Here is a 27,693-nt window from a genome sequence, read left to right as displayed (position 1 = left end):
CAGCATTAGGAAATCACAGCACACACACAGATATGACAGTCAGTGGAGAGAAGCAGGAAAAATCAGGATGGAAAGAAACACATTCCCTTTCAAACAGAAGCACAACGATGCAGGAGGGAGGCGCCGCTCTGGGGGGGGGGGGGGGGGGGGGGGGGGGGCGGAGGGGCGGCTGAGCGCTGGATGTAACTTCTGACGAAAGAAAAAGTGACCTTTCTATGAAGAAATTGTGCGCTTTTCTAGTTTTATGTCACCTCTCGGACGGTTTCAGTTCAATTAGAGCAGAAAATCCTCAGTCTGGGGTTAGAATGAATCGGTACCACCTTCATGAGTCACTTAACTCTGTCAAATTAGAGGAGCTGCAGCTTTTTTTAATGCCATCAGTCCATTTTTACCCCTGCTATTGGAAAACTGTTGTGGGGAGATATTTAAAGACGACTCCGGTCTGCAGCATTTTTCACACGTCTGAGTTGAAATGTCTGCTTTTTAACCACAATCTTCACAATATGCTTCTAATTTTTTTCCTTTCGTGGATAAAAAACATGAATATATGTAATATTTTAGAACATTTCTTCAACATTTGCTATAAATATGTCAGTAATTAAGTTTGTAAGTCCATGAGGAGTTAGTGTGGGGTTAAAATGGGTCAGCCTTTTCTACACTCGTGTGATTTAACACCATGCAAACTTTTCTGTTTTAATATTATATTAGAAACCACTTGTTTGCAAACATGGAGTCCGCCCCCCCCCTTCAGTGGGCAGCAGAGACCACAGGGGGGCACCAGACTTGACAAAATGAGTGAAACACTTTCCAGAACCAAGAGCAGAAATTGCTTTTATTTTAAGGTTTCTCAGAGACAGTCTAGAAGAGCTAAAACTTTTATGAATAACATTAATATCAGTCTGAACTGAATAATCGTCTGCAGGGAAATGAGAGGTTTTGGTGGAATTACTAAAAAAAAAAAACAAACACACATTTTGTTATTTTTAGAGAAAAAGAGAATGAAAAATCTTATTTTTCTTTGGTGAAATGCTTATTTGGGAGCTTCGATCTGTAGAGCAGGAGGTTCAGGGGGCTGATGGGAGAGGGGGGTGGAGGGGCAAGCCATGAGCGAGGGAGCTGTCTCTCAGTGACAGTTCACACTCCAGCGCCAGAAACAGCAGCTGTAACAGGCAGAGGGCGAGCATCCATCCATCCATCCATCCATCCATCCATCCATCATCCGTCAGTCAGACGGGGGCCGACAGCTTTCTGACGGAGGCCTCCGTCTGACTGTGAGACACTTTGAGGAGGGTAATGGAGACCATGGAGACACCAGCCATCACCACCACACTGACACACTCACTCCCGCTCTCACACACTCATTATGACACTGTAACTGGCTGCACACACACACACACGCACACGCACACACACGCATATTGCCAGGGGAGTTCCCGTCCTACCGCAGCGGCTGCTCCACAGGCTCGGCTAAGAGAAGGAAACGCAGAGAATGCACAGAGAAAGTGAACGATGAGCAACGTGGAGGGAGGAGAAAGAGGTCAGCAGAGAAGAGAGAGGTACAGAAACACTGCGGGCGATCAAGGCCTCGGCTACGCGCTGCGTTCCAGTTCGGCAGGAAAGTGGGGAATTCTGGCTTTCAACTCGGACAAACTTCCAAAGAGGATGTTCAGCCCAGAGGATTCAATCATATTTCACCCTGATGTCAGAAACATCTGCTGAGGCTTCAACAGCGTCGTCTTTTACACTCACGCTTATTTTATCACTGCTATAAATCTCTTTCACCTTGAAATTTCCTCCCACAGACAGACTGTAGTTACTGAGGAATTTCCTCCCTCCTGCTCCAAACCTGAACCACAGCATTGATCTGGGGCTGCGAGGTGAAAGTGGCGGTCGGCGGACTCACCTGAGGCCTCCCCGAGCAGGGCGGTCCGGCCGATGTTGGACAGCAGGTGGTCGATGTTGGGGACGGGCTGCACGTCCTCCGTGTCCACCGGCGTCTGCGGGGGGACACACTGCGGGTCAGATGCTGGGCCACGCCCACTTTACAATCGACTGACGACCACAGCAGCGAGGGACGCATTTATCTTAAATCATGTTCGCATTACAGCCGCCGGAGGGGTGATCCGAGCTGGGGACGTCATTTTAATAGTTTTTTTAACACTTTCACACTCGTGGAGTGACTGATTTAAAATCAGAATCTTTCTTTCAAACAAAGAGAACATGAAATGAAATGGCAATGGTGCATTCAAGAGCAACTGGGAAAGATAGAAACTTTTAAAAATTCGCAAAGAAGAAAATGAGTCGACTCAGAAATCACCTATCAAATTCTTCTAACTCCAAAGTCCAAAGCTTAATGAGCAGAAGTAGAATAAAGGTTTATATTTTTATTGCTATACTGCTGAGCGTTGATGTGTTTCTGACTGAACAGCGACCGGACTTCATTAGCTGAGTCCTCCGCCTTCAGAAAACACCAATAACTCTTCACAGGTGTGGACGTGGTGTGTGTAAACACCGCTGACCTTCACGCACGTGTCGAGCGGTGGCACCGCCGCTCGTTCACGTTTCTGTGGATTGTGGGTTTTGCCGATTGTTTCTTGTCGCCATGGGAACGTGTTCAACTCTGCGCCTGCAATTCCCCCAGTGGTAAATTACTGCGCTCCTTCTAACAGGTGCAACATTTCCAGCGTCTGATATTTCAGTTGTTTGGCTAGTTTGAAAGCACGTTTCATTTCAGCGTCGGCGCCGTCTGATTTCAAACCAGCTCAGTCTCCAGATAAAGAAGTCTTCAGCAGCTTCGTCTTCAAAGCGTCTCCGCTCCATCGGTTATATCAGCGCGGTACAACACCTCACACATCGACGCGAAGCGACCCACCTTCTCATCCTTGTCCGACTCCTCGGTGAAAAACCAGTCGCACTGCAAGAGAGACCACAAACCCCCCCCCCGGCGTCAGCGAGACGTTCGAGGACCGCACCGACAGACGGAATAAAGAGTGTCGTCTCTCACGTGTTGGATGAGCGTTTCCACGATCTTGTAGCGGTCGGGCATGTGCGTCACCATGTCTTTCATGTTGTCCTCGGACGTCCGAACCAGCGTGGGGCCGAAGACCAGAGCCAGGTTCCGAGGCTCCATCTGAAAAAGACGCGGCAAGACGCTCAGCGCTCCGGATCTCAGTCCATCAACTCTGACTCCCGGCGTTCGTCCCGTTTCTGGACGCACCTTGTTTTTGTCGGAGTTGTCGGCGACCGTCTTCAAGTGACAGACCAGGAACTTCAGAGTGTGGTAGTAATGATCGGGGAGGTCTCGAATCTAGGAAAAGAAAAAAGAAGGAGAGAGTCAAGAGGTGAACCTGTTCGACCTGTCGGACTCCAGAGCAGAGCAAACACGTACGAGTTTCTTCATGGTCTTCAGTCGCTCTGACGCGTTTTCCATCCGATTGGCGTCGATGAAGTCGTTGTACTTGTCTGTCGCGATAAAGAAAACGTTTGAATTCCAGGCGGGGTTTGGCTGAAGGAGAGTCAGAGGTCGTGTGAGCCTGAAGTCGACTCACCGTTCGTGAAGAGCGGCTCCGGAAGTTTCCTGAAGAAGGACTTGAGCAAACTGCTGACGACGTTGAGGTCCTGCCACTTCTGAACAGGAGACAGAGAGACGGAGACTCAGACGCCGTCGAGGGTTTGTTTTCCCACCATGCCCCACCCGTCTGCTCCGCTCACCTCCTCGGCCGGGTTGATGTCGACGCCCTTGTTGAGCTGCTCCTGCAGCAGCGACACCAGCGCGTTGTTCCCGGGGACCCGGTAGATCCCGGTGTACTCCAGGCCCATCTCCTCCACAAGGCCGCAGCAGATCTCCACGATCATGGGGATGAACTGAGAGGAGGGAACGTTTTTACTGGTTCATGGAGAACTACTGGAACCTGGAGGCTCCTCAGACTCTGGTGTTGAACTAAATGATTAAACTGTGCTGCTTTAAATCATTATCTGTGGATATTTTAAAAACAAACATGACGGCCACGTTTTCATGCTTTTGTCTCGTTCATCATCTTATATGTTTTAATAGCTTAATATGCTTTTTCCAACCAATATTATCTTTTCATCTCCTCTTAGTTTAGCAGCGTTTCATTTATGATCATTAAACATTTTAATGTACTTCCTTCTCTTATTCATCACATTTAAATTGGATTTTTATATTTCATCATGTCATTAATTTATCGTATTACCCAGCCGTTAATGACTTCTCCCTAAGCGCTGAGCGTGCATTAATTATGCTCACTGCATTAGATTATCTGACTTTGTTTGTGCACAATAATGCAAATGCAGCTCCTTTTAAAAAAAACAGGAATACAACGGATTCTTAAAATTTAATCCAAATGTGAAGATTCTACACAACATAAGGAACTCTGTGGGAACAACAAACCGATTGACTTTTGAAGTTTTAGAGTTGCACCTGTCCAGCAGATATAAATCTAGATGTGGATCTGCTGGAGGACACTGTGCCGGTGGCTGACCTTGTTGTTGGCTCCGGGCTGACACTCCTCTAACCGCACGCCGAAGGCTTTGGGCCCCGCCTTCTTCGTCTTCTTCATGATGTTGATTCCCCACGGAGACTTGGGCGGGCTGCTCTCCTCTGCACACAGTCCAGAGCACCGTTTCTCAGCCATGAGCAGACTCGCAGAACAAATCTTAAAACGCCTTTTTTTTAGAGTTTTTGTTTTTTTTTTTTTCAAAGCACGGCCTGCTTCCCGTTCCGTCGGCACTGACCTTTACCCTCTGGTTTCGGGGATCGCGGAGCTCCGGCAGCGTTTTCCGTCTTGTTGAGGAGGAACGGCGGCTTCATGCGCGGCATCCGGGGAGACGAGTCCGGCTTTCCGGCCGTTGGACTGCAGGGGGAGACGGAGAGGTCAACCACGCCGCGAGCGGCTGCGTCTGACGAAAACGCAAACTCCGCGTGGGAGGAATCTGGCGACTCACCTTTGCTTCCTGTAATCATTCAGCTTCTTATTGATCAGCGCCTGTCTGGAAAATCCGAGCTCCTGAAACAGACGGGTTCACATTACAGTCCAGCAGAAACTCAAACGACTTTCCCTTGAGGGAGGGAGAATCCAGGGCGACCTCTGACCTCGCTGTCGGTCTTGCTGTTCTCCCTGATGACCTTGATCCAGTCCAGCATGTCCTCGCGGTCCTCCGCCTGCAGCAGGTACTCGCAGAAGTCCTGGGTGGTGAGCCGGAGGGCGTGCTTGCGCTTGGTCTCGCTGTAGGCGATGTCCACCAGGCAGCCGCGGATGCTGATGGGCTGCTCGTCCTCGGCCGAGCCGCCGATGGTGGCGCCGCGGAGCACCGCCTCCCGCTTGTCCTTGTAGAGGAACAGCGAGTGGGAGCGGAGGACCGAAAAGACCCGCTTCCACGGACGCATGCCGCTGCCCACCTTCTGCGGGGAAACGAGACGAGGAGACGCCAGGTGAGGCGAGTGACAGCGGTTAATTCTCTCTCCCGACGGCCGCCGCTCACCTTGCCCTTCTCGGTCAGGATCTGTTTGAAGTGCAGCCATCCCTCCCGCCGCACGTCGCTGTACGTGATGTTTCCCAGCTCCGACGTGGAGTGGCGCTTGGAGCGGACCTCCTCCGCCGTCCCCAGGTTGTCCAGAGACTGGAACACACACACAGACGCACTCACACCCGGACACTGAACGCTCCCTGACCTCCTCCACCTCCGCACATGGCAATCAAAGACAAAATAAAGCTGCTTTTAATTTCAAAGTTTTACTTTTATTTAGTTTATTTAAGAAAATCAACATACAAGAAAATGCCGAGTGCCAGGAATGGAGTAGGTGGAAGTAAAATTATATATACCTGCCGCCTCCTCGCTTCTTTATTCCACTGCTGGATTGAATCACTGAACAGTGTTTGTCACGTATTAATCGAAATATGTTGAGTTTTCTTCATGGAGCTCGAAACATTCGTTTCATTAATTCTGGTCTAAATGAATGAATTGATTACTGCAATAAACAAGTAGGAAATAAATCAGAAATGTGCACGAAAGGAGCGGGAAATGTTGTTATTCTGCCAGGTTTGGTCATGCGTTAGGTTTTTTATTTCCAGTTTAATTCTAACAAACTGCTGTTAACAGCGTGGAGCCGGTGGATATTCAGCCGCGTCACAGTCAGGTACAAACCAAGACACTTTCGGTCAAAAAGAGTGCTGAACACACTTCCTGCTTTGCAGCTTTAACGGAAACATATTTGTCTTTGTTCCTCTGTTTGTTTTTCTAATCGGCAGATTGATCAAATGAGACGTCAGCTCATCTCTGCGCGGCTGAACTTCAAAAATGTTCACCTCTTCACTCCATTATTTGATTCCTGCTTTCATCACATGAATTCTTAAGTGTATTCGTGATGAAAGATTCATCTCACCCCGTCTGTGAAGAAGCTCTTCACTCGTTTAGGAAGTCTCCTGTAAAGAAACAGAGGATCAGTTTAATGATGGTTTTCCGTGCGCGGCGCGCCAGACGTGCTTTAACCTCTGCTCCTCAGGACTCACAGGATGCGTCCCTCCTCCCTGAACGTGTTGAGTCCCTCGTCACATGACTTTGAGCGCTCGGCGGTGATGGCTAGAAGATAGGAGGAACGGCGACTGGATTTAATACTGCCTGCTCGATGAAAGGATGGATGAATGGAGAGAAAGAGCGAGAGAGGAAACAAAGGACAGGGAGAAAGAGAGAGAGAGAGAGAGACAGAATGTTGATGTAATGCCAATCACCGCTGTGGATGGTGTTGGATTAGGAGACGGGGACAGTGAGGGGGGGGTGGGGGAGGTGGACTGAACCGACGCCGGCGTCGAGATGGAGGTGGAGACGGACGGTGCAGCCGGGTGGAGGAAACCCTCCGTGCACCGCTCGCTCGCTCGCTCGCCACCAGCATGCAGGTGAGGCGAATCGAGCCTGGCATGCGTCTGTGCCCTCCGTTTGAAGTTTCATGCAGATCTGTGATTGCACGTTAATCGCCGCGGCTTTAGTTTACCGCACAAACACACTCATTTAGGGCTTCATGCATATTTAGGAGAATCGTCACGAATCCCCTCTGAGCACACTGGGTGCATGCACATCGCAGACGGTCCATAGCTTTCATCTCGTCAAGTAGATTTTTGTCTGTTCTGAAACTCGGTCTCATCAGTTTAAACTGTTCTCAGTCAAAAACTGACTCGCTTCCAGATTTACGTAAAGAAAAGACGTCAGTGTCCTGAAGAAGAACAGCTCCGCTACGCAAACAGAAGCCAATGAATCATGACAAAAATGATTCTCTGCTTTTAAAATCTTCACACAGGCCTGAAAAAAAACTCATTTTACATTTTACTTTGAAGATGAAAAGACAAAAATACTTGACAAGATGGAAGTTAAGAGGCTCTTGCAGCCTCTTCGAGATGAAAACAGCCATGCAGCTTCATTTAAAGATGTAATAAAACCATCCATAACAAGAAGACATGAGTGCAATCAAATAACACAAAAAAAATAAAGAGAAGAAGAGATTAAATATTTGGCTGCATGCAGTGGCGAGGCGGGGAGCGAGAAGGAGGGCGGGGAAGGGGGGGGGGCACTCACTGCAGTCGTGTGAGAAGAGCCTAGTGAGGGGAAAGGTGAAGGTGGGGGAGGCGGGGCTGGTGGCCACGGCGGGCGCAGAAGTCATGCCGCTGGACACCACGGAGGACGCCGGCACGTGGCGGGCGCGCAAGTCAGCGCCGGGGCTGGTTGGCTCGTCTGTTGGTGGGGAGGAGGAGCAGGGGCAGGAGGAAGAGGAGGAGGAGGAGGAGGAGGAGGAGGGAGGCAGGTGAGGAAGGGCAGAGGAGAAACGGACAGTTAGGTGTTAGAGAGAGAGAGAGAGAGAGAGAGAGAGAGAAAAAAAAGGGCCAGAATGGAGAATAAAAAAGGGAAAGAAGCAGGGGTTAGGTTAGGAGAGGGCAGAGGGGGAGGAATCGACGGGGAACCGCATGGTTACCATCAACGGTACGCATTTCAAAGTCATCCATCCATTTCCAGGTTTAACACACAGCATCATGCTCAGGCATCAGAGCTACGAAAACCACACGGCACAGACGGCAACGTTAATCCAAGACTCTAAACCTGCAGCGCCAAAGAATCAGCAAAGCGTCGGCCTGGGCGAAGAGCCGACGGGAAAATAAAGACATAGCTGTCAGATGATACAGTACCTGAGTCCTCTGTGGCAACAGAAAGAAGCGACTCAGTCGGTGACAGAGGGGAGTTTGTGCGAGATTTACGAGCTCCAGGTTTCACTTCTTCACGAAATACAGTAGTGTAGGATCCCATATGTGTGAGAAAAGACGATCAAATTCAAGCAAATGATCGTAGATCAGTGGAAGGAGGTGAACAGAAACATTCAAGGTGATGAATACGGCTGTTTCTTGTCTGCTTTGCTTTAGTTTTTTAGTGAATTAAGCTTGGGAGGACAGAAGAGTCTTTCTTCCAGCTGAGAATTCTAACTAAGGTCTTTCAGAGTTTCACTTGCTGCAAAAGGATATGAAACTCTTTCACACAGACACACACACACACACACACTTCCTGGCACACAGCGCTGGAGGCCGAGCCTGATATTTGCATAAAGTGAGGAGAAGCTGGATTCGAAGCCGTCCTTGCTGAGCGGATTCAGGCTGTTCCGTGAGGAGACAGCAGAGGGCAGCACAGCCTCACTCCACCGTCCACTCACACAGGGAAACTCCTGCTTTGGGTTGTCATCAGTTTTGTGATTTTTCTATCTGACCACTCTCATTTTATCACGATTTTCCATCTCACTAGTCTCTCCTGGTCCCCTCCCTCCACCGCTGCTGCTCTGCGCTCCTGAGCACTTCGGGTCCCGGCGTGAGGCGGAAAAACATTCCCGATCTGGGATGAGGAATCTGCCTGTTTACAGCAGGGAACAGAAATAGCCGGGCTGCGGGTTTAACAAAGGCCGTCATTAACGGGGGCAGAGCCCAGGACCCGGAGCCGGACCGGCAGAGGGGGGCAGAGGGACACCGTGTGGAGGTCAGGATTTGGAGATTACAGCTGGGATGGAAAGCCAAGAGAGAGGTGTTAAATTAAAAGGGATTAAGAAGCACTTTAAAGTAAATTCCAAGATAAATCCCTCAAAACTCAGATTACTGAGACGTCTTTACTTACTTTGCCGACTTAGCAATGACTGATACTGAGGAGCCTGTGTTTTGGGTTGATTATTTTTATACCTTAAAGGCTCTTTTTCTGTCTCCCAAAGAATGTTGAATATTGTGGAAGTGTTTCACAGGACTATCAAAGCCCAACGGCTGTAAAAGAAGCTAAAATTTCACTGAGCAAGTAAAATAAATTAAAATATAAAAGATGATCACACCTGTTGCACATTTTTGTTTCTTCATCAGAACATCCTACATATCTAGGATGATATCAACGATGTAACTTCAGATCATTTTCAAAATAAAAAAAAAAAAAAAAGCTGGGAGAGCAGGACAGAAAGTCTGGTTTGTGGTCGGTCATGTTCGGGGGGGTCCTGCCAGTGAGGACAGTCACAGACCGAACCCCTTCCTCTCACACACACACACACACACACACACACACACACACACACACACACACACACACACACACACTACTGACACACACACCGCTTCATCTGTCAGAGCCGGACAATCGCAGCATTGACGTCTGGAGCTAAAGTGTACGAGCTCCGACTGAGGGACAAAACCCTCCCGGTAATTCACAGCTCGGATTCTCGTCTCGGCGGAGGAAACACTGCCGCCGCCGCCGCCGCAACTGGAAAATATAAAACTCTGGATTAAAGTCTGACAACAATCAATATCTTAAAGCGAGACGAGGGGGAAACGTCTCTGCCTGCAGACACAGCCGCCTTTGTGCTCGATATCTCACAGACGGCCGCGGTTCAGAGAACCGCGAGGAAAATAAAGGCCTGTGAAGCCGAATGTTCCCAAAGTGAAGCAGATGAAATCATCGCCGGTGTCGGAGGAGCGATAACGAGAAGGGAGAAGCTTCTCCTGGTCTACGGGGAGAATCTAGCCTAGTTTCAGTTTGGGGCCGTTAAACGTGTCCCTGCTTGCAGCTCCGACTGCCTGCTTTCAATTGATTCAGGTGAAGGCAAGAATGCGCTCCGACCGTCAGGCGGAGAGAGGCGGGGAGAGGTGGAGGGATGCCGACCGCCCGGATTTTCCCTTTCTCAAACGGCTTTCTGGGGCAGAGGCTGAAACACGCTCAGCCGTTCTGAGACGGGTCAAAGCCTCCTCGCTCAGATGATCTCCATCTCCTCAGCCTTCGGGGCGAGAGCGGATTCACCCGCCGACGGAGGCGAGGCTCGTCTCGCCGGCTAACCTCATTTGCCTACGGTTGTGACTTGGCGGCTGCCGTCCATGTCAAGTGATGCAAGGCGATGCGGAGCCTGCAGGGGCCCCTTCCCTTCCAGTCTCCTCGGAGCGAGAAGCAAGCCGGGGCACGAAGGCAGATGCCTCCCGAACACACAAACCCACACGGGCTGTCAATGTACAGGAGTCTTTAACGCAAACACACACGCCCGTACGGCGAGTGTGCGTCAAACACTGTTCCCAGTCTAAGTCGGTAACACAAGCGAAGCACAGACGCCATTAATGCAACGCTGTAATTTAAGGAAGGCCAGTCGCTCCAACGCAAACAGAACCCTACATTCAGGGCCTTGACTTAATTTCCTGTGTGGTCAGGTGACCTGAGCAGGTTTCGGGAATCAGACGAGACAGTGGGAAGTCCCAATGCTACCTTCTCCAAACACGCCTCCCAGTTAAATCACACTGGTTGGTATTTACTTCCTACAGGCCAACAGACTGAACTCAAACCTTCCCTGACGAGTGAAATCATTTTATCTTCTCTCTCCATATTGAGATTGTGTTGACGTAACAGGTCATGGTTCTGTTTTCATGCCTTCTGGGGGAATCGCATTGACTCATATTAACTTCCTGTAAACCCTAACCCTAACCCTGAAACCCGGCTTCATCCCCACAGAGTCCTCATCAGTAAAGAGAGCAAACAGGTGGATGTGTTCGTCAGTGTAGAAGAAACTGGGCCGCGCGCAAACGTAGACAGAGAGAAGCAGCAGCGTTTCAGTGAGAAAACGGGAAACGTGTTTGAGTGCAGCCTGGAGCCTAAACAGATGGACCAGGAGGAAATTAGGAAAACACACACATTCCACACACTCATAATGTTACTCAAATCGTGGCTTCCCCGTCCGCCTCGGTTCAGCTCTCACTGAACCTCCAGTAGAGGGACGGCGTGGACGATGACGAGAAAAGACGCGGTGACCTCTGAAGGTCAGGTGGAGCCGCTGCTCCTCACTCACCTATGAACGGGATGGAGGCCAGAGAGTCGTCCTCGATGGGGAGGGGGGCCAGGCTGCCGTTTGGTTTGCGCGGGGCCGCGTCTCCTGCGGAGCCCGGGGTGGAGGAGGCGGAGTCTTTGGGGTCGGGAGAAAACAGAGAGGGTTCCAGCCCGTCCATGGCCAGGGCGTAGTGGGGGTTCCGCACGCCGTGGGCGTTCCTCCGCCCGGTGGGGGGCTTCTGCCTCATCACCACCTCCTGAGTCTGCGCCGCCTCCGCCGCCTCCACCCGTTCTCTCTCGTGGTTGGTGGGCCTGTAGGCGCGGTCCGGGGACTCGGAGGCGAGCGGGGAGGCGGCGGAGGCGGCGACGGGCGCCGCCGTGCCCTCCGGGTTCCAGTTCAAGTGGGGGCCGGAGTACGAGGGGTCCCTGAAGGAGTGAGCCTGCTGCATGATGCGGCCCGTCTTGCGGTAGAACGAGGGGCTGTAGCTGCGGTAGCCCACCGGCTGGTCGTCCACGCTCTGCCCCGCGGGAAGCCGCCGGCTCTGCGGCGCCGCCTGCTGGGGCTGCGGGGGGGCCTGGGCGTGGTGTTTGGAGTGGGGCTGGGAGTGCCGGAGCGGCGGCGGCGGCGCGGCCTGCGCCGCGCTGAAGTGGCCCCCCGGCCGAGGGTAGACGTCTGTCCTCGGGGGAGGCTGGGAGGCCTGCTGGTGCCACGACGGCCTCTCGAACCGAGGCGAGACCAGGCCAGCTGCCGCCCGGTCCAACGTCTCCAGCGAGCGGCCGTGGCGGTCGTACTGGGCCAGGAGGTTCTCCGAGCGCGTCCGTGTGTAGCTGGAGACCTGCTGGCCCCTGCCCGGGCCCCCCTCCCAGTCTCCGTAGGACCAGTAGGGCTCCCCCTGCGGACCGGGCCCGGACTGCTGCAGCAGCAGCAGGGTGTCCTGGGAGGCGCTGTGCGGCCAGGCGCCCGACCGCTGCTGCTGGCGGCGGGAGTCGATGAGGCGGTCCTGGGAGTAGCTGCGGTGCCGGGTCTGCATGCTGCGGCCCGGGCGCTCGGGCTGCTGGCTGTAGTACCAGTCGGAGAGGGCCTGCTGGCAGCGCTCGCTGCGGCCGTGGCCCACCTGAGGGAGCGGCGGGCTGGTCCACGCCGGGCCCGACTTGCGCGGCGGAGCCTGCGAGGAGCTGCCGCCATGGTGGTTGGGGTAGTGGACCTGCAGCGGGCTGGACAGAGGGCCTCCCGAGGACGAGGAGGAAGAGTAGGAGCGCCCCCTGGTCTGGCCCTGAGGCTGCTGGCTGGTCATGCCGTACTGGATCTCCTCCGTGCGGTGGGCCGGACTGCTGTGGCCCACGCCGCCGGGCTCGCCCGCTCGCCCCTCCTGCCAGCTGGCGGGGCTGCCCACGGCGGAGCGGTTGTCCAGAGGTGACGAGGGGCTGGAAGAGCCTGGCCAGCGACTCCAGTTATCCAGCTGGTTCTGGCCCATGGGCGCCGACAGGGGGGATCCGACCAGGGGCGTGGTCTTGGCGCGGGGGTAACATAAGGGAGGCGGCGGCGGGAGGTTCTCCGCTCCCCCGGCGTAGGGCTCGTTCCCCGTCAGGTAGGCATCCTGGGAGTACGCCTGCGGGAAGCAGGGAAGACGGAGACGTGAGGAAAGACGCGAGAATCAAAAAGCTGAAATAAACTCACAATCGAACCGGTAAATTTGACAACGTGCGAAAACCACAGTTGTACGTTACACAACAAGCCGAAACATGGAGGAATGTCTCGGTTCAACCTCCTCCCTGCCACAGTTTGTCTCTGGGGCTCTTAGCACAAACACACGCAAGCTAACAACATGAACTCCCTGGAGCTAAAGCCGCGGCGCCGCACAGCAGCCAGCTGCAGATACACCCGTCCCTGGGTCAACACACTCACGCTGCAGATATCAAACTTATTATCGCCAAATGACGATCTCAGCATCAGCTACAAGAACTTCCAGGAGGCTCATGAGTTTGAACGCTCCTAAAAGATTTACCTAATGGTCGAGGCTGTCCAGCGGCCGCCGGAGCCTCTCCTCGGCGTTTCTGTCAAACTTTGCAGTCGCCACAAAACACACGCCGGAGGAGGAGGAAGATCAGGGGATGAGCTCCTTCTCCTAAGACCCGCCGTCCGTCACGCCGCGCTCTCCTCCCAAAACATCCCGCGTCTCGCCGCTTCCTCCTCTGTGTTTTTTTGTGCCGAGTTTCCTGATCGCCTTGTTTTGTCCTCCTCTCTCGGATACTTCCAAAAGCTGCCTCTCTCCTCCCTCTCATTCTCCGTCTTACTCCACCCTGTGGGAGTGTGGAGGGAGGCGCAGCGCTGCTGATGTCATGCGAGGAATGCGGCAGATTCAGGCGCAGCAGCGAGGGGAGGAGCGCCACTTCACCGGACGGGGTTTAGAACCATAAAACAACGTGTTTTTTGTGTGTCTTTTCAGTGGCTCGCTGGTGTTTCGCCTCGCGTGCGCGAAGCGGATTCATTTAAACCCCGCCGATGATGTGCTCGTGTGTGTCGAACACGGCGCTCCGGGTTCGTGGGAGGGGCCGGGAAACCGTGCATGTCGGGTCATGCGAGCGAGCGCGGAGCGACCTGCGGAGCGACAAAAATGTACAGTGCATGGGCGTGTGAGCGAGCGCCCAGTTGTTATTTTCAAACGCCAACTCCGACGCCGGGCCTGTAATGAACGCGTGTTGTAATCTAAACACAGAGCAAAACGTCCACGTGAGTCACTCCGCAGCCATTCCCACTAAACCTCCACATTCCTCCACAGTGACGGGGGTGAATCCTGCTTCACCTCTGCAAACAATCGCACACCGTTTCCAGAAAGGTTGTGAAATGATACGTGCAGTCCCGATAAGTTACGAGAAGTGGTTTTATTTAGGAGGGGCAGGGAGGAAAAGCGTCGTACTCACACTTACCAACTGAAGCACGTCTTCGTCTTTTGGCATAATGGAGAGCTCCAGCACACTCTCACTGCGAGGCACAAAAAGAAAGAAGGGAGGACAGCAGGATTAAGCAAGAGATATAGGAGAAAAATGGACTGGATGAGGAGGGAAAAGGCTCCTTTCCTTTATAAGGACAATCTGACTTTGAATTCTCCAAAACTGATTCGCATTGAACTGCTTCATCCTCAGTGTCAGTGCTGTCATTTACTTTCACAGCACGCTCTGGTTTTTTAGCGCCACGCCAGTTCCCAGTGCTCAAGGTGAGAGCCACCCTCGTGTAAATCACTGAGAATGTCAGAGAGATCTCAAATGTTGTGAACAAGAACGTTGGTGTCAGATGGATTGTGCATCAGAGGTCTGGTGACCAAGAAGAGAGCGGTAAAATACAAAGACACGTCTCAAAAAATCTGAATATTGTTCAAAATGATTAATTGCTTTGTCAGTTGTTCCTATAAATTTAAAGAAAAGTGAAACGATTGGTCATCAAGAGGTTATAGAACACTCATTACAACCATCTCCCCGATAATTATCAACATAATGGGATAAATTTAGTAATAATCTCACCAAGAGGAAGAGTTTTTCTTTTTGTCCCAATTGAAATGATAAAGAATGAAGTGTGTATGTGTGTGTGTGTGTAAAGACTACATTGCTTCAGGGTACGCTTCAGCAAAAACTAACACCGGTGACTTCTTCTTTTTTCTTTCTGCTTGTCGCCTGTGTGTTGAGCAAACAGCGTAAACCAACAGCCTGACAGGCGGAGGACGCCGTACCTGTTCTGAATGAGGGCGATCACCTGCGAGTACGTCTTCCCCAGAACGCTCTCCCCGTTCACCTTCACCAGCCGGTCCCCTGCAGGACAGAACACACACACCGTCACAAGAAGAATCAAGGATGAGCTCGGTTTCCTGAGGCTGGCTTTACAATAACACAGTCAAATAAATGTTATTACTACAGTCAGTAATTGATTCGACAGTCATCAAGCATAACATTTATACTCCACACACAAAACACTTCACAACTTGAAATACTTCAGATTGATACTACACCGTTATCTTGGTGAGCGATGAAGAGTCTGAAATGTGCTTTAATCGTCATCATCAATAATCCAATCGGTTACAAAGTGTTGCTGTTAAATAACAAGGACAGTGGAAAAGACTTCCTGTAAGCTGAAACCCACACACAGAGCTCAGGCTGTGTGTTTGCATATGCTCAAGTAAGGAAGAGACTTTGTGGATGTGACAGCTCGCCTCACACTCCGCCGGTGTGTGTGAGTGTGTGTGTGTGTGTGCTTCTGCGCTGCTGAGGCAGGAAAACAGCTGTGCCTCATCCAAATACGGCCCAGAAGCTGACTGATGTCTGCGTTATATCACCGCCATCCTCCTCGTCTCAGCTGGTATTCCTTCCCTGCCCGGCCTCCTCGGCCTCATTCACAATATTTTACAGTGAGCAGGATCGCATGACCTCAGCTCTTCCCAACCCATTTGCAATGCAAACTGTAATGTCCCAGCGCCGGCGTGATGAGGGCCTTACCTGTGCACAGGCCCGCCTGGTGGGCCGGACCTTTGTCCCTGACATTCTTCACAAATATGGTGTCCATCGGCTCCAGGCGACCTTTCTCACACCCTGAATTACAAACACCAGAGAAGAAGAAGAGCACAGATCAAGGACGGACCGCGCGCTCCAACTGCAGAAAGTGCTGAACCGTGACCATGAATGCTGGGATCGCTTCAAGGTGGTCTTGTGATGGAAGTTTTTTTGGATACTGTGACTAAAAACTACAATCCTGTTATCATGCAAGAGTGTAAATAATGAGCTTCCAACCCCGCAGCTACAAGCAGCTTCCTGCTGCTTTCATACAATGGAGACTAAAATAAACATTTAGTCTCATCTGTTTGTTTCAAAGTGAATATTTCCTGAACAGCAGTGCTGTGGCTGTAGTGCTGCACAGTGTCCTGTAGGTGGCGCAGAGAGGCTGCGGAGCTGAGGCGACAGGAGGTCCCTGCTCACCGCATCCCTGACCTTCCTCTGGAGGACGCCTTGATTATAGAGAAAGAGACAATACAGACAACTCACCCTTCCCGTTCCCGTTCTCCTCATCCTGCAGGGGAGACACACACACACACGCACACGCACACACACACACACACACACACACACACACACAGAAACACCAGTCAAACTCTCCTCAGCACCATCAACTTCTTTTACAAGACACATTTAAGAGTAGAAAATATTTACCTGTAGCTGACATTTCATGTTTTTTTTTACATATTACAATAAAAAAGAGCAAAATTAAGATTTTTTTTTTATTATTATTTGAATAAATAAATTACTTCTGAACTCCTCTTTTTCCAGCGTTACAATAATTTATTCACAAACATCACAGGCAGAGCGTTAACAACCCCTCCTGTTTGCTGTCATGTGGCACCCTGTGTGTAAATCTTGTTGTCGTAGCATTGAAGATTAATCCACGACAACAAACCACAGAAAATCCCGGCTTATTTGACTGATTTCACTCCGATTTATTTATGCACAGTGATGATCGGGGGGGTTATTTTCTTTCCAAAGCCACTTTTGCTGCAGGTGAACGACGCTCTTGCTCTTCCCTGCTTGAAAAAACATGAGTTTCACCCACAAATCTGAAGTAATTTGTTGCAGCGAACCCATCCAAAACAAACACACGGCGCAGCAAACTGACATCCCGGAGTGTGACTGCGGCGCAGAGATGTTGATCGTCTGCGTCATCGCCACACAGAGAGAAAACGTGTTTGTTTGTTTTTTCTTTAATGAGCGTGCAGCTCCTGCGCAGAGACGGACTTTCAGGTTCAGCAGTCTGCAGGTACTCCTGACTTCATGCAGAGGCGACGGCAGATTTGACAGCAGCGGATGGTCTAACTACACACACACACGCGCGCACGCGCACGCACACGCGCGCACCGCGCTGAGTGGACAGTTTGGAGGCAGAGGCAGGGTGGGCTGACTGCTGCCCGGCTTTATGCCGCGCTGAGTGGGCTCATTCCAGGATCTGCAGACAATGCCGGGGGGCTTTAGAGGCAGAGAAAGGGCAGCGGCCAGACCCCAGAACAGACCTGAGGGCAGGGGACACCTACAGACTGCCCCCGCACCAAGGAGGCCGAGGAGGGCGGGCAGCAGACGCCACGGCGCACGGGAGCGAAGCATTTCTGCAGACGCCTGACGCTCATAGTGAAGACACTACAGTTTGACCATGATATCGGTTTTCCTAAACCAAATGAATGCAGGATGTATCGTACTGAAACGCTCTCTGATTTCAGTTTTCCACTAGTTATTCTCATTAAGAGTTAAAGAAAAAGGCATCTGGCAACGGAATGCACATTTTCCTGGATCAAATATTCTTCAGCTTTTCAACTTTTGGATGATAAACACTGTTTGTCCCTGTTTGAGACCATGTCTACGTCCCGGAGGCTGGGAGCTGCAGGTTGCAGAGCGATGAGCGAAACTCAGACACTTCAACTGTTTCACATGTAATATCTGATTTCACTCGATGCAGACTGAGCAGACTCAGAATTGCTGACAAACTTGATCCCGTTTTGCATATGGACAAACGAGTTCTCCACACACGGGCGGCACACTTTCCTCTTCCTCATCTGCCGTTTAGCTTTTATCCAGGTCAGAACGATAGTGCAATCCCCTGACGATTAGACATTATTGATTGGCTCTCTAGTGTTTTCACATTGGGAATCTTTGTGAAAATTATTTCTGTCTCGGCTCACATCCTTTGTGAGGAATTCCAACATTTATGGTTTGAAGAAGCCTTTGTCCTACCAATATCCATCAAGCGCCTGACCGAAAAATGTGCATAATATTAAAAACATCAACATTAAGAAGAAAAATTCAGCATTTGACATTGATCCATCTATCTTCGAGCCTAATTTACATGAGTTACAGCAATTCAGAGTCAATATTCATCCTCAAATGTATTTTAAATGCAGTATTATGCTGACATTTGACATGTACAATACGTTCAGTGGATATCATTCAGTCTGCAGGTGAATGTAATTGCACTGGTTCTCTGTGTTCTACTAATCCACGTGTTTGAGTTTTAAACAGCAACATCTGCCACATTTTTAGAAAGCTTATTACTTTTGTGACAACACTTCAAATAAAATGAGTTCTAAATATGTGCTTTCACAAACGAATGGCATAGTTTGACTGTCTGTAGTTTTAGTTATTTGCAAATACTCAAAGGGAGAGGTGAAGCTGTGAAAATGGGGGCGTCTCACACTTCGGAGGATGTCACACTGTTGCGTATGGAGGAAGGTGAGAGAAGGATGCGTGTGTTTGTTCTATTTTTTTAAGGAAGCAGATGAAACTGAACAACAAGACGCCTCTGTTGGTGCCACACAGGGGAAACAGTTGCACCTTCTGTCTCGAACAATGGAAGTGAAAACCCCTGCGGTGTTTCCAGGACGAGGGCGCAGTGGAGTCGAGCGGCCAGCAGGCTCTGATAATTGGACTCTATGAGGGTAATTTGGGAGATTTCCACCCAGGCTCTTCAGATAAGAACAGAGGGCTCTGTGAGTCCGATTGTCCCAAAAAAACATCACGTGACCCTCGTCTTCTCTGAAGCAGAGGAGACAGTGGCAGAACCGGGGCCAAAGGCCAGCAGTGGGCCTATTGTCCGCCGCGGCCTGGTACGGCCGGCCGGCCTGCCAGAGAGTGGCACCAGGCTGAGACAACAGATCTCATTCAAGCTGCGCTGCTATCTGCAGCTGCTGGATGGCGGGGCAGTTAAAAAAATAAAAAAATAAAGATAATAGCGGCCTTGTTTGGTCTGGCTCGCCCCACCCCGGCCTCCACATCCCTCAATTTCACATCTGGAGATGTTTGCCCCCACACCTCAGAGAGCTAAACGGCCGCTCGCTCGCTCGTTCTGCATCGCCAGAACAATCCTGAATTCACCAAGGACCAAAACAAGATGGCACGGAAACTTTTCAGCGCATTTATTGTGATTTTCAAAATAAGAGACACACCGTTGTTTTTTTTTGAGCTCTTAAGTCCACAACTCTTGTGTTGTTCCTTCAATAAGACGCTGAACAGCTTCTGCTGGTTCAGTCTGTGGTCTTCAGTCAGATAAGCTCATTTTCTCCTTTGTCTTTTGTGTTCATTTTTACTCGGCTCAACCTCTGTGACCCTCGGCTGCAGAATGATTAGCTTTATCTCCAGGCTCAAATTGGCTCAGGCCTGAGTTCAGCAAGCTCAGCCGAAGCTTTGGCGAACCCTGTTAAACGTCCGCTCGGATGAAATGGAAACTGCACGCGACAAGCAGCGCCGCGAGAGCGGCGTGGCGACGGTTTTCTTTTTAGTGCAAAGAAACTTAGTGCACTAAAAGAGTACACCGGAGTTCTGAAATAATTCATTTCTAGCCATTTCAAAGACTGCTTTCATAAAGAGGTGAGTTGATACGCCTCAATTTGACAACCTTGGAGTGTTCTGAAGTTCACCCTGCCGCCGTGGCGGCCTCACCTTGAGGTTGGTGTGCAGGGCGGACTCTGGAGGGTAAACGATGAAGTGGCGCAGCGTGAAACCGAAACCCTGGGAGTTCTTATGGAGGACCAGCGTCCGGGGACCCTTCCAGCCCATGCCGACCCCCTCCCTTCCCGGCCGGGTCGCCATCGGCGGCCGAGGGTTGTCACTGGCTGAGGAGAGACCATCCCTCCGCCCCTTAGCCTGGAAACACAGAGATATCATGACTGAGGACTGGAAAGACTGGGAGACAGAATTCTGCTGACATTCAAGAGGCATGAAATCCACAAAGACGTGTGGAAGTGCAGCAATCTAAGAAGAGATCGTCACGTTTGCAGATGGTTTCCTTTCAAAAGCAACAATACTTTTATTTTTCCCAAAGCAATACATCTAAAGTTGGACGACTCCTTCATGAAAGTCCTGAAAGCGGCTCAAGCTGCTGCAGCGGCCGTCGCTGATCAAAGGAGGAAGAGCTGCAGCGGGAATCGGGACCCGGAGCTCGATTTCCACCCGCTCTCCAAATGTCTGGTTCCCGCCGCTGAGTAAATAAGCCCGGTGAACCCAGCTGACGGACACACGAGAGAACTGTCACCCTCCCGCTGCCCCGACGACCCACATCTGTCAGTCACACGCCGTCACCTGACCAAACACACGCCGGAGGGCCGGAGGACGAGGGGGACCACGAAGAAGAGTCGAAGTTTGTGGGAACATGTTTGTGTTTTTATGTTTTAGAGTCGGAGGTGAACGTGTCTAGACTGCAGTGTCCACCCGCGGCCTGCAACACACACCCCGCGTTTCACTTCCCGTCTGCGCGAAAACACTCAGCGCGTGTGTGTGTGTGTGTGTGCGCTTACACACCAACAGAAGAGCACATACACACACACACTTGACCTAGCAGGTCAACTTTTGGTCACACAACAACAGGAAGCGGCAGGCTGGGAGAAGGAAGCGGGGAAGCATCGGAGGGGCGGGACGACCGGCTCGCCTCCATCACGGAGGTGCTTCCGAGAACGGATCTGGTGACCTTAAGGATCAATACTGATTTGATCAAACCACTGCTCCTTCAGGACGGGTTAAACTGAGACGACAAACTGATTAGTCTCTTCAGCCGCTTCAAATTTAGAGGTCGATAGAGCACATCTTAGCAGGACAAAGACGAAATATACACAAATTAACAAGCAGACCAAAATGTTAATAGATCTGCCAGAAGCCGTTGGTCAGGCTCCACGTGTTGGTGTAATAGTTTACACTCTCAACTTTGCAGGTGTGTGTTTTTTTCCTCTGGATTCCTTTCGTGGAGGTGAGAATGTGAGTGATTGTCTCTTGAGGATGTACACAGAAGCGTTGCATCGCTCCATCGCTCGTGTTATATAAAGCTTCAATAATGATGAATGGAGAGTTTGCTCTCTCTAAACTGATATATACACCACTCATATATACCACTCTACATCAATCAGCAGAACAAATGTGTTAAACATATGTTTTAGAAGAAGCGATGATCTTGTGGTGGACACACTTCCACACACGCTGCAGTAAAGTACCTATTTCCCCCTTAAAGTCTGGCTATACTTTTAGCTAATTCTGCTGATTTTCCACTAAATGCAAGAGTGAATTTAGGGAGCATATATTTTGGAGACGAAGATCCATAAATCTTTGTGATTCTAATCTTCAGTCTGGCATGACTAAACAATGTAAAGCAACCCCTGCTATTTTCTCAGAGAGGCGTGCAGCGGAGCCCATTATGCCGCTTTAGCCCCGCATAAAGAAAGTGCGTGAGGGAAGCGAAGGAGTGTCGCATTAAAATGATAAAGGAAGACAAAAATCTGCGAGAGAGGGAGCGGGCGGGAAGAAAGAAAAGAGGAAATGAAAAAGCAGAGGGGTGAAAGGAGGAAGAGACGGAGTGAATTCCTCAGAGGGAGCGGTTTGGTTTGGACAAGTTGGAACACACTCTGCAGCTGGCCCGGGAGGGGAGGGAGCTCCAGGAGCCTGAATGAGAGGAGAAGGCCGAGGAGGACGGAGGGCAGGAGGAGGAGGAGGAGGAGGTGGAGTATCGGGCCCCAGCCGGGGACAGGCTCCAGCATGCCGGTTTCGACCGCATGGCCCCTCCCGGCGCTGGGAATACCAAACCCTGTGATTACCCAAAACACACAGGGTCTGACTGGGTCTCCGAGCCAGGGCCGTCTCCCACTCGGCTGCTCTGGACCGAGTGGGCCGTGTCTCTCTGTCTGCCCCCCGCCCCCCCGACGAGAGGCCAGTTAAACACCTCTCATGTGAGCTGCCACCTCGTCTGCCACCAAAGAAAACAGCGGAGGAAGACGCTGCGAACCGGCCTCTTCAGGACGGGACGGCCGCTTCAGGCAGCTGGAATTTTTTCCCCTGTGGTTTCCACTGTAATCCTCACTTCCCATCTACACTCGACACACAGATGAGAGGAAACCATGCTCTTGTTTTGCTTGGAGAATATTGGAGAATATAGACGTTTGGTATTTCTTCCTGTTCTTGTAGAAATTTCAAATGTTTATGCCTGTTTTTTTTGGGTTTTTTTTTTTTTTTTTTGTCAGGAAATGTTTCAGAAAGACCTTGCCTGCTGAAGCTCCTTACAATAACAAACAGCCCCTGCACGCCACGCAGATAATTCAGAGCCCTGAGGGATCCCATTATCACCTGAAGACTTTCTCACTTCAACGCACGGGGAAGCCTCGCTGGAGCAAACTGAATATGCAGCGCGGTGGCTTGTAATGCCACGCCACAGCTTCCTGTTTGGAGTGGGTGTTCAGTGGGTTAAGTGGTGCAGTTTGACAGCACACACTCACACACACACAGACGCAGCAGAAATCTCTTCCCTCTGGATATTTCTCCTTCTGACTTCAATTAAGGAGCCTATAATTAAAATGCATGGCTGAGAAAGACAGAAGGAGAGAGCAGTGCCATGACTGAAGCACGCTTTCCTCAAACAGCTGAAAACTGCTGTTTTTAAAATGCCAAACAAGCGCTGCTTTCAACTGGCTGTGGATCTCAACGCCAGCAGCGATTGAAAATACATATCGTATCGAAGGGAGTCGAACATTCGACTGATATCGACTGTATCATATCCCGCACTTCAAAAACTCCTAAATTGCAGCACTGTTAACTTTATTTGGGATAAAAATACTAAAAACAAAAAAACAAATAATAAAACAGTGTCACTCATTTTGTTTCTAGTGGGCTTTCCTGGTAGAGGACAGTACTGTGAATCACACAAACACACACACACACACACACATGCACACACACACTCTTCCTGCCAGCCCATCCAGAGGTAGAGCAGCACAGAGGAATGCTGTGTCTGTCGGAGAGCCGGGCTCCTGCTAAAACCCCAGCAGGACAGAACAATAATGCCCTTTTAAACAGCTGAGAGCTGCAACCTGTTTGAAAAGTGGAGCTTTACTGCCGTTACAAATGCTGACGGGCCTTTAATCCCGGCGGCCGTCTGTGTCCTGCCGCCCTGAGCCCACGCAGCTGCCGGGAGGGGACGGCGGACGCCGGAAAAACCGAAAATCAGAACTGGTCCCGACCCTCTCTGGACCCGCTGGGACTCACCGGCCGCACGGGGGGAGCGACGCCCGGCTGGTCCACGTGCATGCCGGGTCTCGTGAGACGGATGCATGTCCGAATGTCCGCACTGGACGCCGAGAAAGCACAGCGGGCCTTTAACGAGCTCGGGGCAGATTGAAAATAAGAGCAGCACAGGCGCACATAGTGTACATCCCTCTGTAATTTACATAACAAGATGTTTTATGAGCATATGTGTGTGTGTGTGTGTGTGTGTGTGTGTGTGTGTGTGTGTGCACGTCTCTGTCAATATGAATTTGGTATGTGTGCTCAAAAACCAGTCCGACCCCATTGTCAGCTCAACCAGGCCGTCGGGTGATGAGGCAACGTCAGTTAAACAGGGTTTACAGCATATCGTACTTTCCCTTTGTTTAACTGAAACCCATCCGGCCGCCGGGCACAGCCGGCTCCTCGTGCCTCCTCTTTCTGACGGGGCCCCGCGGGCTCCCGGCGGAGCCGCGGCTCCAGAATAGCTTTTACAGCGTGACTCGGTGGCCCAGTGGGCAGAGTGGGCATGAGGCACACAGTCAGCGTATGATTAACCTGTCCTGGGGACTTCTCATGCCTTCTGTCTATCCTCCCTGCAGCTGCTTCTAACCCAAAAAAAAGAGACAGGAAATCCATGTATAATTAGATTTTGTGTTCTCTTCTCAAGAAAACTATAATTTTCCTACACTTATACATATATATATGTATATATAAAAAAAAAAAGATATTTCAACCACATCATAACAGGTTTCTTCATCGCCATCACCAGCTGATCGCAACAACTGTGCTTTAACGGAGTAACATTAATTCATTATAAAAAAAAAGATGCTTTTCTCTCTCGTTTGGAGTGAATCCATCACAAGAATCTCACAAATGTAAATGGAGTACAGTGTTGTGTTTGTCCCAGCTGTGTCCGTACAACTCCTCCTCCTCCTCCCCTCCAAACATTCCTGATGGTGGCATTTCTTAACTGTGTCAACGGATGGAGGGAGGGAGGGAGGGAGGGGGGGGGGGGGGGGGGGAGGATGGGTCCAACCAGAAGAAAAAATATCAAGAGGAAAAAACAGGGAAGTAATATTCCACATGAAGCCCAACGCAGTGAAAATGGCATCATGTGTTGAAGCGATGCCCTAAATTCTGAGGGCATTTGAAAGGGGGGTGGGGTGGGAAAGGTGGTGGGGATGCACAATTGCACAGCTCGCCGCCTTGCTAAGAGTGGCACTTAGCAGCCTCCATCATCTGCCCATTACCACTGATTAGAAGCCCCTCCGAGGAAGGTGAAGGGTCAGTGTGGCACAAATTCAAGATCACACGGGTGAAAATGCCAAGAAAGTTGCGGAGAGGAATGCAAATATAGCCTGAATCAGACCAGTGGAGGAAATATGCAGCGTCAAAGGTTTTCAGAAAATCACAATGCTTTCTGGAATCTAGAGCAGGCCTGGGAAAGTGCCTACTGATTTTATTTAGATGTTTTTGAATGCTGTGTCTTCCAGCACTGTGCTGAACGGGACATTGGAAAGAAGGTTGCACCGGAGGTTATATCAACCGTGATTAATTCAGTGATTAAAAGTGCTTAAATGTAAGTATATCAAATGATAGATATGTTTGAGAACCAGAATTATTATAACTCATTGACTTTTCACAAGAGGAGAAATACCTTCAATCACAAAGTGAAACCAGCTTCATGAGACGACAGAATAAACCAGTTCGGATTAATCACAGCTATAAACCGCTTCAACTAAATTCACCGGCACGAAAGCATCCGAGTTTCCCCCCCACAGTGTAAACAACGCGTGCCTCGAAGAACCGCAGCCTCGTACCTGAACGGTTAAGGAATCTGTCAACCTGTCAGCCGAGCGCTTAAGACTCTGAACAATGGCGACGCTGTGCTTTCTGGAGGCTGCTCTGCTGATATCAAAGCGCCTGATAGTGATTCTACAGAACCACAAGCATCTCCATGGCCACCAAACAATGCATTTGAATCATCTTCTAAGCTGCTCATGTCAATCAATTTCAACAATAGATTTGCCAGTTTGAAAGAAAAGTTGGATTCTCTGTACCCTGCATCCCCTCCTCATTAAAAGATGTGAACCTGACTGTGTGTGATGGATTGGTGAACCTGTCCAGACACTTCCGATGCTTCTCGTCAAAACCTCTCCTTCCTTACCCTGGGCAGGTGAAAGCTCTGGCTGTGCCCGGTGGGCATGGCAGAAGGCGCAGGCGCCGGCGGTGGGCCGGCGGTCCCGCGGAGCACCGCCAGCCAGATGCAGCGGGGTTCGGGGGAGCTGCAGTCCACCCCCACCGGGTTCTGGAAGCTCCAGTCGGACCCGGCCGGCGCAGGGCACGGGAGCATAGCAGCGGGCATCGGGGTGGCTCCGTCTCCTCACATCCACATCGCTCGCCGCCAAGCGCGGGCCGCTCGCGCCCGGGGAAAAGTCACAGACCGACGCAGAAACGCAAGACGGCTCGGTCAGACCCAAAGAGGATGGCTGGTTTCAGCTGTAAAGTTTCCTACACGGGGATGCCGAACCCCCGCCGAGCCAGGTCTCTCAAGAACTTCTTGACTCCCGGATCTGCTCCATTGAGGAAAAGTTTTTAATCCCACAAGTTCCACATCAGAGCTGAGCAGTCCTGACCTCCGGCGAGTCTGCAGGCTCCAGCCCAGAGGGAGCAGACGGCAGACTCCTGGGCAGCAGATGGAGGAGTGTGTGTGTGTGTGTGTGTGTGCGTGTGTGTGTGTGTGTGTGTGTGTGTGAGTGTGAGTGTGTGTGTGCCCCGCGGGGACCGGAGGTAGGTCTGGTTTCACCACGGACACACACGGAGAACAACTGACTGCGTCCCTCCCGTCGGTGTCCAGAGATGCTCTGCATACAAAGCCACTCTGTCCACCCCCAAAACACACACTGCCGTCCCAGAGGAATGGATTCCCTCTCTCTCTCTGTCTCTCTCTCTCTCGCTCTCTCTCTTTTCTTCAGTCCTCCTTCTCTCCTTCTAGTCCCGGATAAATCTCTTCATCTCTCTCAGGCTCCGACTGTCTTCCGTCGCGGCGAGCATCGGCTATTCCATCCCTCTCTGCCTTAAGTCCCTCCTTTTCTCTTCTGCTTTCTCTTTCTTTCTTGTTTTATGTGACTCAGTCCAGTCGCTCATTCCTCGCACACCGGCCGGTCTGACTGACAGACAGCTCTTGTACGGTGAGGTGCGATCCAGAAAACCCCCCCGGGGCGTCGGTGGAGTGGGGGGGGGGCGCAGGCCTGCGGCGGCGAGGGAATCTGCCGGTGGCGGGTTAAAATCCTGTGTAGGTCCCTCGGTGTGAAAGATGAAGAGGAAGCCCGGTGGTGGCGGCGCACGTGTGCTGCATGTATGTGTGTGTGTGTGTGTGTGTGTGAGTGTGTGAGCGACACAATCACAGTGACAAAGCTATGATCCTGGCGCTAAACTTCACAAAAAGCCGGCCCTCCCTCCACCGCCTCCCCTCCAGTCAGAGAGGAGACAAACAAAAAAAAAGAAAAAAAAAGAGAGAGAGAAAAGAAAAAGAGGCCAATTTCCAGCACAAAGAGAGAAGAAAAACATTTGCCTTGCTGCTGTTCTCACTATTTCACTTCTTTTAGTTTTGTTTAAGAGGGGAAAATGAAGAGGAGGGAGGATGACGGTGGTTAAACTGAAATAAAACAAAATCCAGAGCGGCGAGAGAAGGAGAATAACAGGAGCTGCAGGGTTGTAAAAAGCTGTGCTGTGTGTCAACATAACCTCTTTACTGAGCCCACATTTTCACACACATGTGGATCCCGCCCTTCAGCGCCGAGCAGCACTAAATCAGTCAGCGAGGGGTCCAGAGTTCTCACCAAACAGCCAGGCGTCCGGAGACGTGAGAGCGGCGCTCAGGTGACCGACTTGCTCTCAACCAACCCCCCCCCCCCACCCTCCCCGACCGACGCTCACGCAGCGCACATCCGTTACCGGCGAGGTTAGACAGGTTTCACCTGCCGCACAGCGGGGCAAGTACCGACTCGACTTGGAGGGAGAGGGCCGCGACAGGCGCAGAGATTATACCCTCTGGATACGCCGCAGCTCGCCGGCCAGAAACACACACTGCAGGCGGGAACGGCTCCTCCACCACCAACATTAAAGACAGAGGACATGAGGGCTCAGGAGTCACTGATCATTATGCAATGTATAAATCTCTGCAGGACTAAACACACACACACACACACACACACACCCCTTTGGCATCGCTAAAAAAAAAAAAAAAAAAAAACTAATGTTGCAGACAGCAGCTGTAATAATCACACACTGAGACAAATAAAACATGACAAAAGCAGCAAATGCAGG

The 27,693-nt window shown here is 51.0% G+C and overlaps 1 protein-coding gene across 10 annotated transcripts in view; it reads right to left on the bottom strand.

The window, feature by feature from the left end:
* arhgap23a (Rho GTPase activating protein 23a) overlaps positions 1 to 27,693 on the bottom strand; it is a 78,765-nt gene that overhangs the window by 4,936 nt on the left and 46,136 nt on the right. For 4 of the 10 annotated variants that reach the window (XM_030090296.1, XM_030090297.1, XM_030090294.1 and 1 more), the window contains exons 2-22: positions 19,786 to 19,989; positions 16,354 to 16,378; positions 15,811 to 15,903; positions 15,051 to 15,129; positions 14,248 to 14,308; positions 11,348 to 12,935; positions 7,588 to 7,743; positions 6,531 to 6,639; positions 6,404 to 6,443; positions 5,503 to 5,640; positions 5,114 to 5,422; positions 4,966 to 5,027; positions 4,756 to 4,874; positions 4,503 to 4,621; positions 3,712 to 3,864; positions 3,549 to 3,627; positions 3,389 to 3,462; positions 3,218 to 3,307; positions 3,005 to 3,130; positions 2,873 to 2,914; positions 1,904 to 1,997 (exon numbers count right to left, since the gene is read on the bottom strand). In XM_030090296.1, coding sequence (XP_029946156.1) covers positions 1,904 to 1,997; positions 2,873 to 2,914; positions 3,005 to 3,130; positions 3,218 to 3,307; positions 3,389 to 3,462; positions 3,549 to 3,627; positions 3,712 to 3,864; positions 4,503 to 4,621; positions 4,756 to 4,874; positions 4,966 to 5,027; positions 5,114 to 5,422; positions 5,503 to 5,640; positions 6,404 to 6,443; positions 6,531 to 6,639; positions 7,588 to 7,743; positions 11,348 to 12,935; positions 14,248 to 14,308; positions 15,051 to 15,129; positions 15,811 to 15,903; positions 16,354 to 16,378; positions 19,786 to 19,989 — 3,760 coding nt within the window. Of the gene's footprint in view, positions 1 to 1,903; positions 1,998 to 2,872; positions 2,915 to 3,004; positions 3,131 to 3,217; positions 3,308 to 3,388; positions 3,463 to 3,548; positions 3,628 to 3,711; positions 3,865 to 4,502; positions 4,622 to 4,755; positions 4,875 to 4,965; positions 5,028 to 5,113; positions 5,423 to 5,502; positions 5,641 to 6,403; positions 6,444 to 6,530; positions 6,640 to 7,587; positions 7,744 to 11,347; positions 12,936 to 13,331; positions 13,725 to 14,247; positions 14,309 to 15,050; positions 15,130 to 15,810; positions 15,904 to 16,353; positions 16,379 to 19,785; positions 19,990 to 25,531; positions 25,814 to 27,693 lie in introns of those variants that run through there. The other 6 variants (XM_030090289.1, XM_030090291.1, XM_030090290.1 and 3 more) reach the window with 6 other exon arrangements.

This window comes from Salarias fasciatus, chromosome 4, assembly GCF_902148845.1.
Source record: "Salarias fasciatus chromosome 4, fSalaFa1.1, whole genome shotgun sequence".
Taxonomy (NCBI): Eukaryota; Metazoa; Chordata; class Actinopteri; order Blenniiformes; family Blenniidae; genus Salarias; species Salarias fasciatus.
Note: the sequence above shows the minus strand (reverse complement) of the source record. Positions and strands in the feature narration are given on the sequence as shown.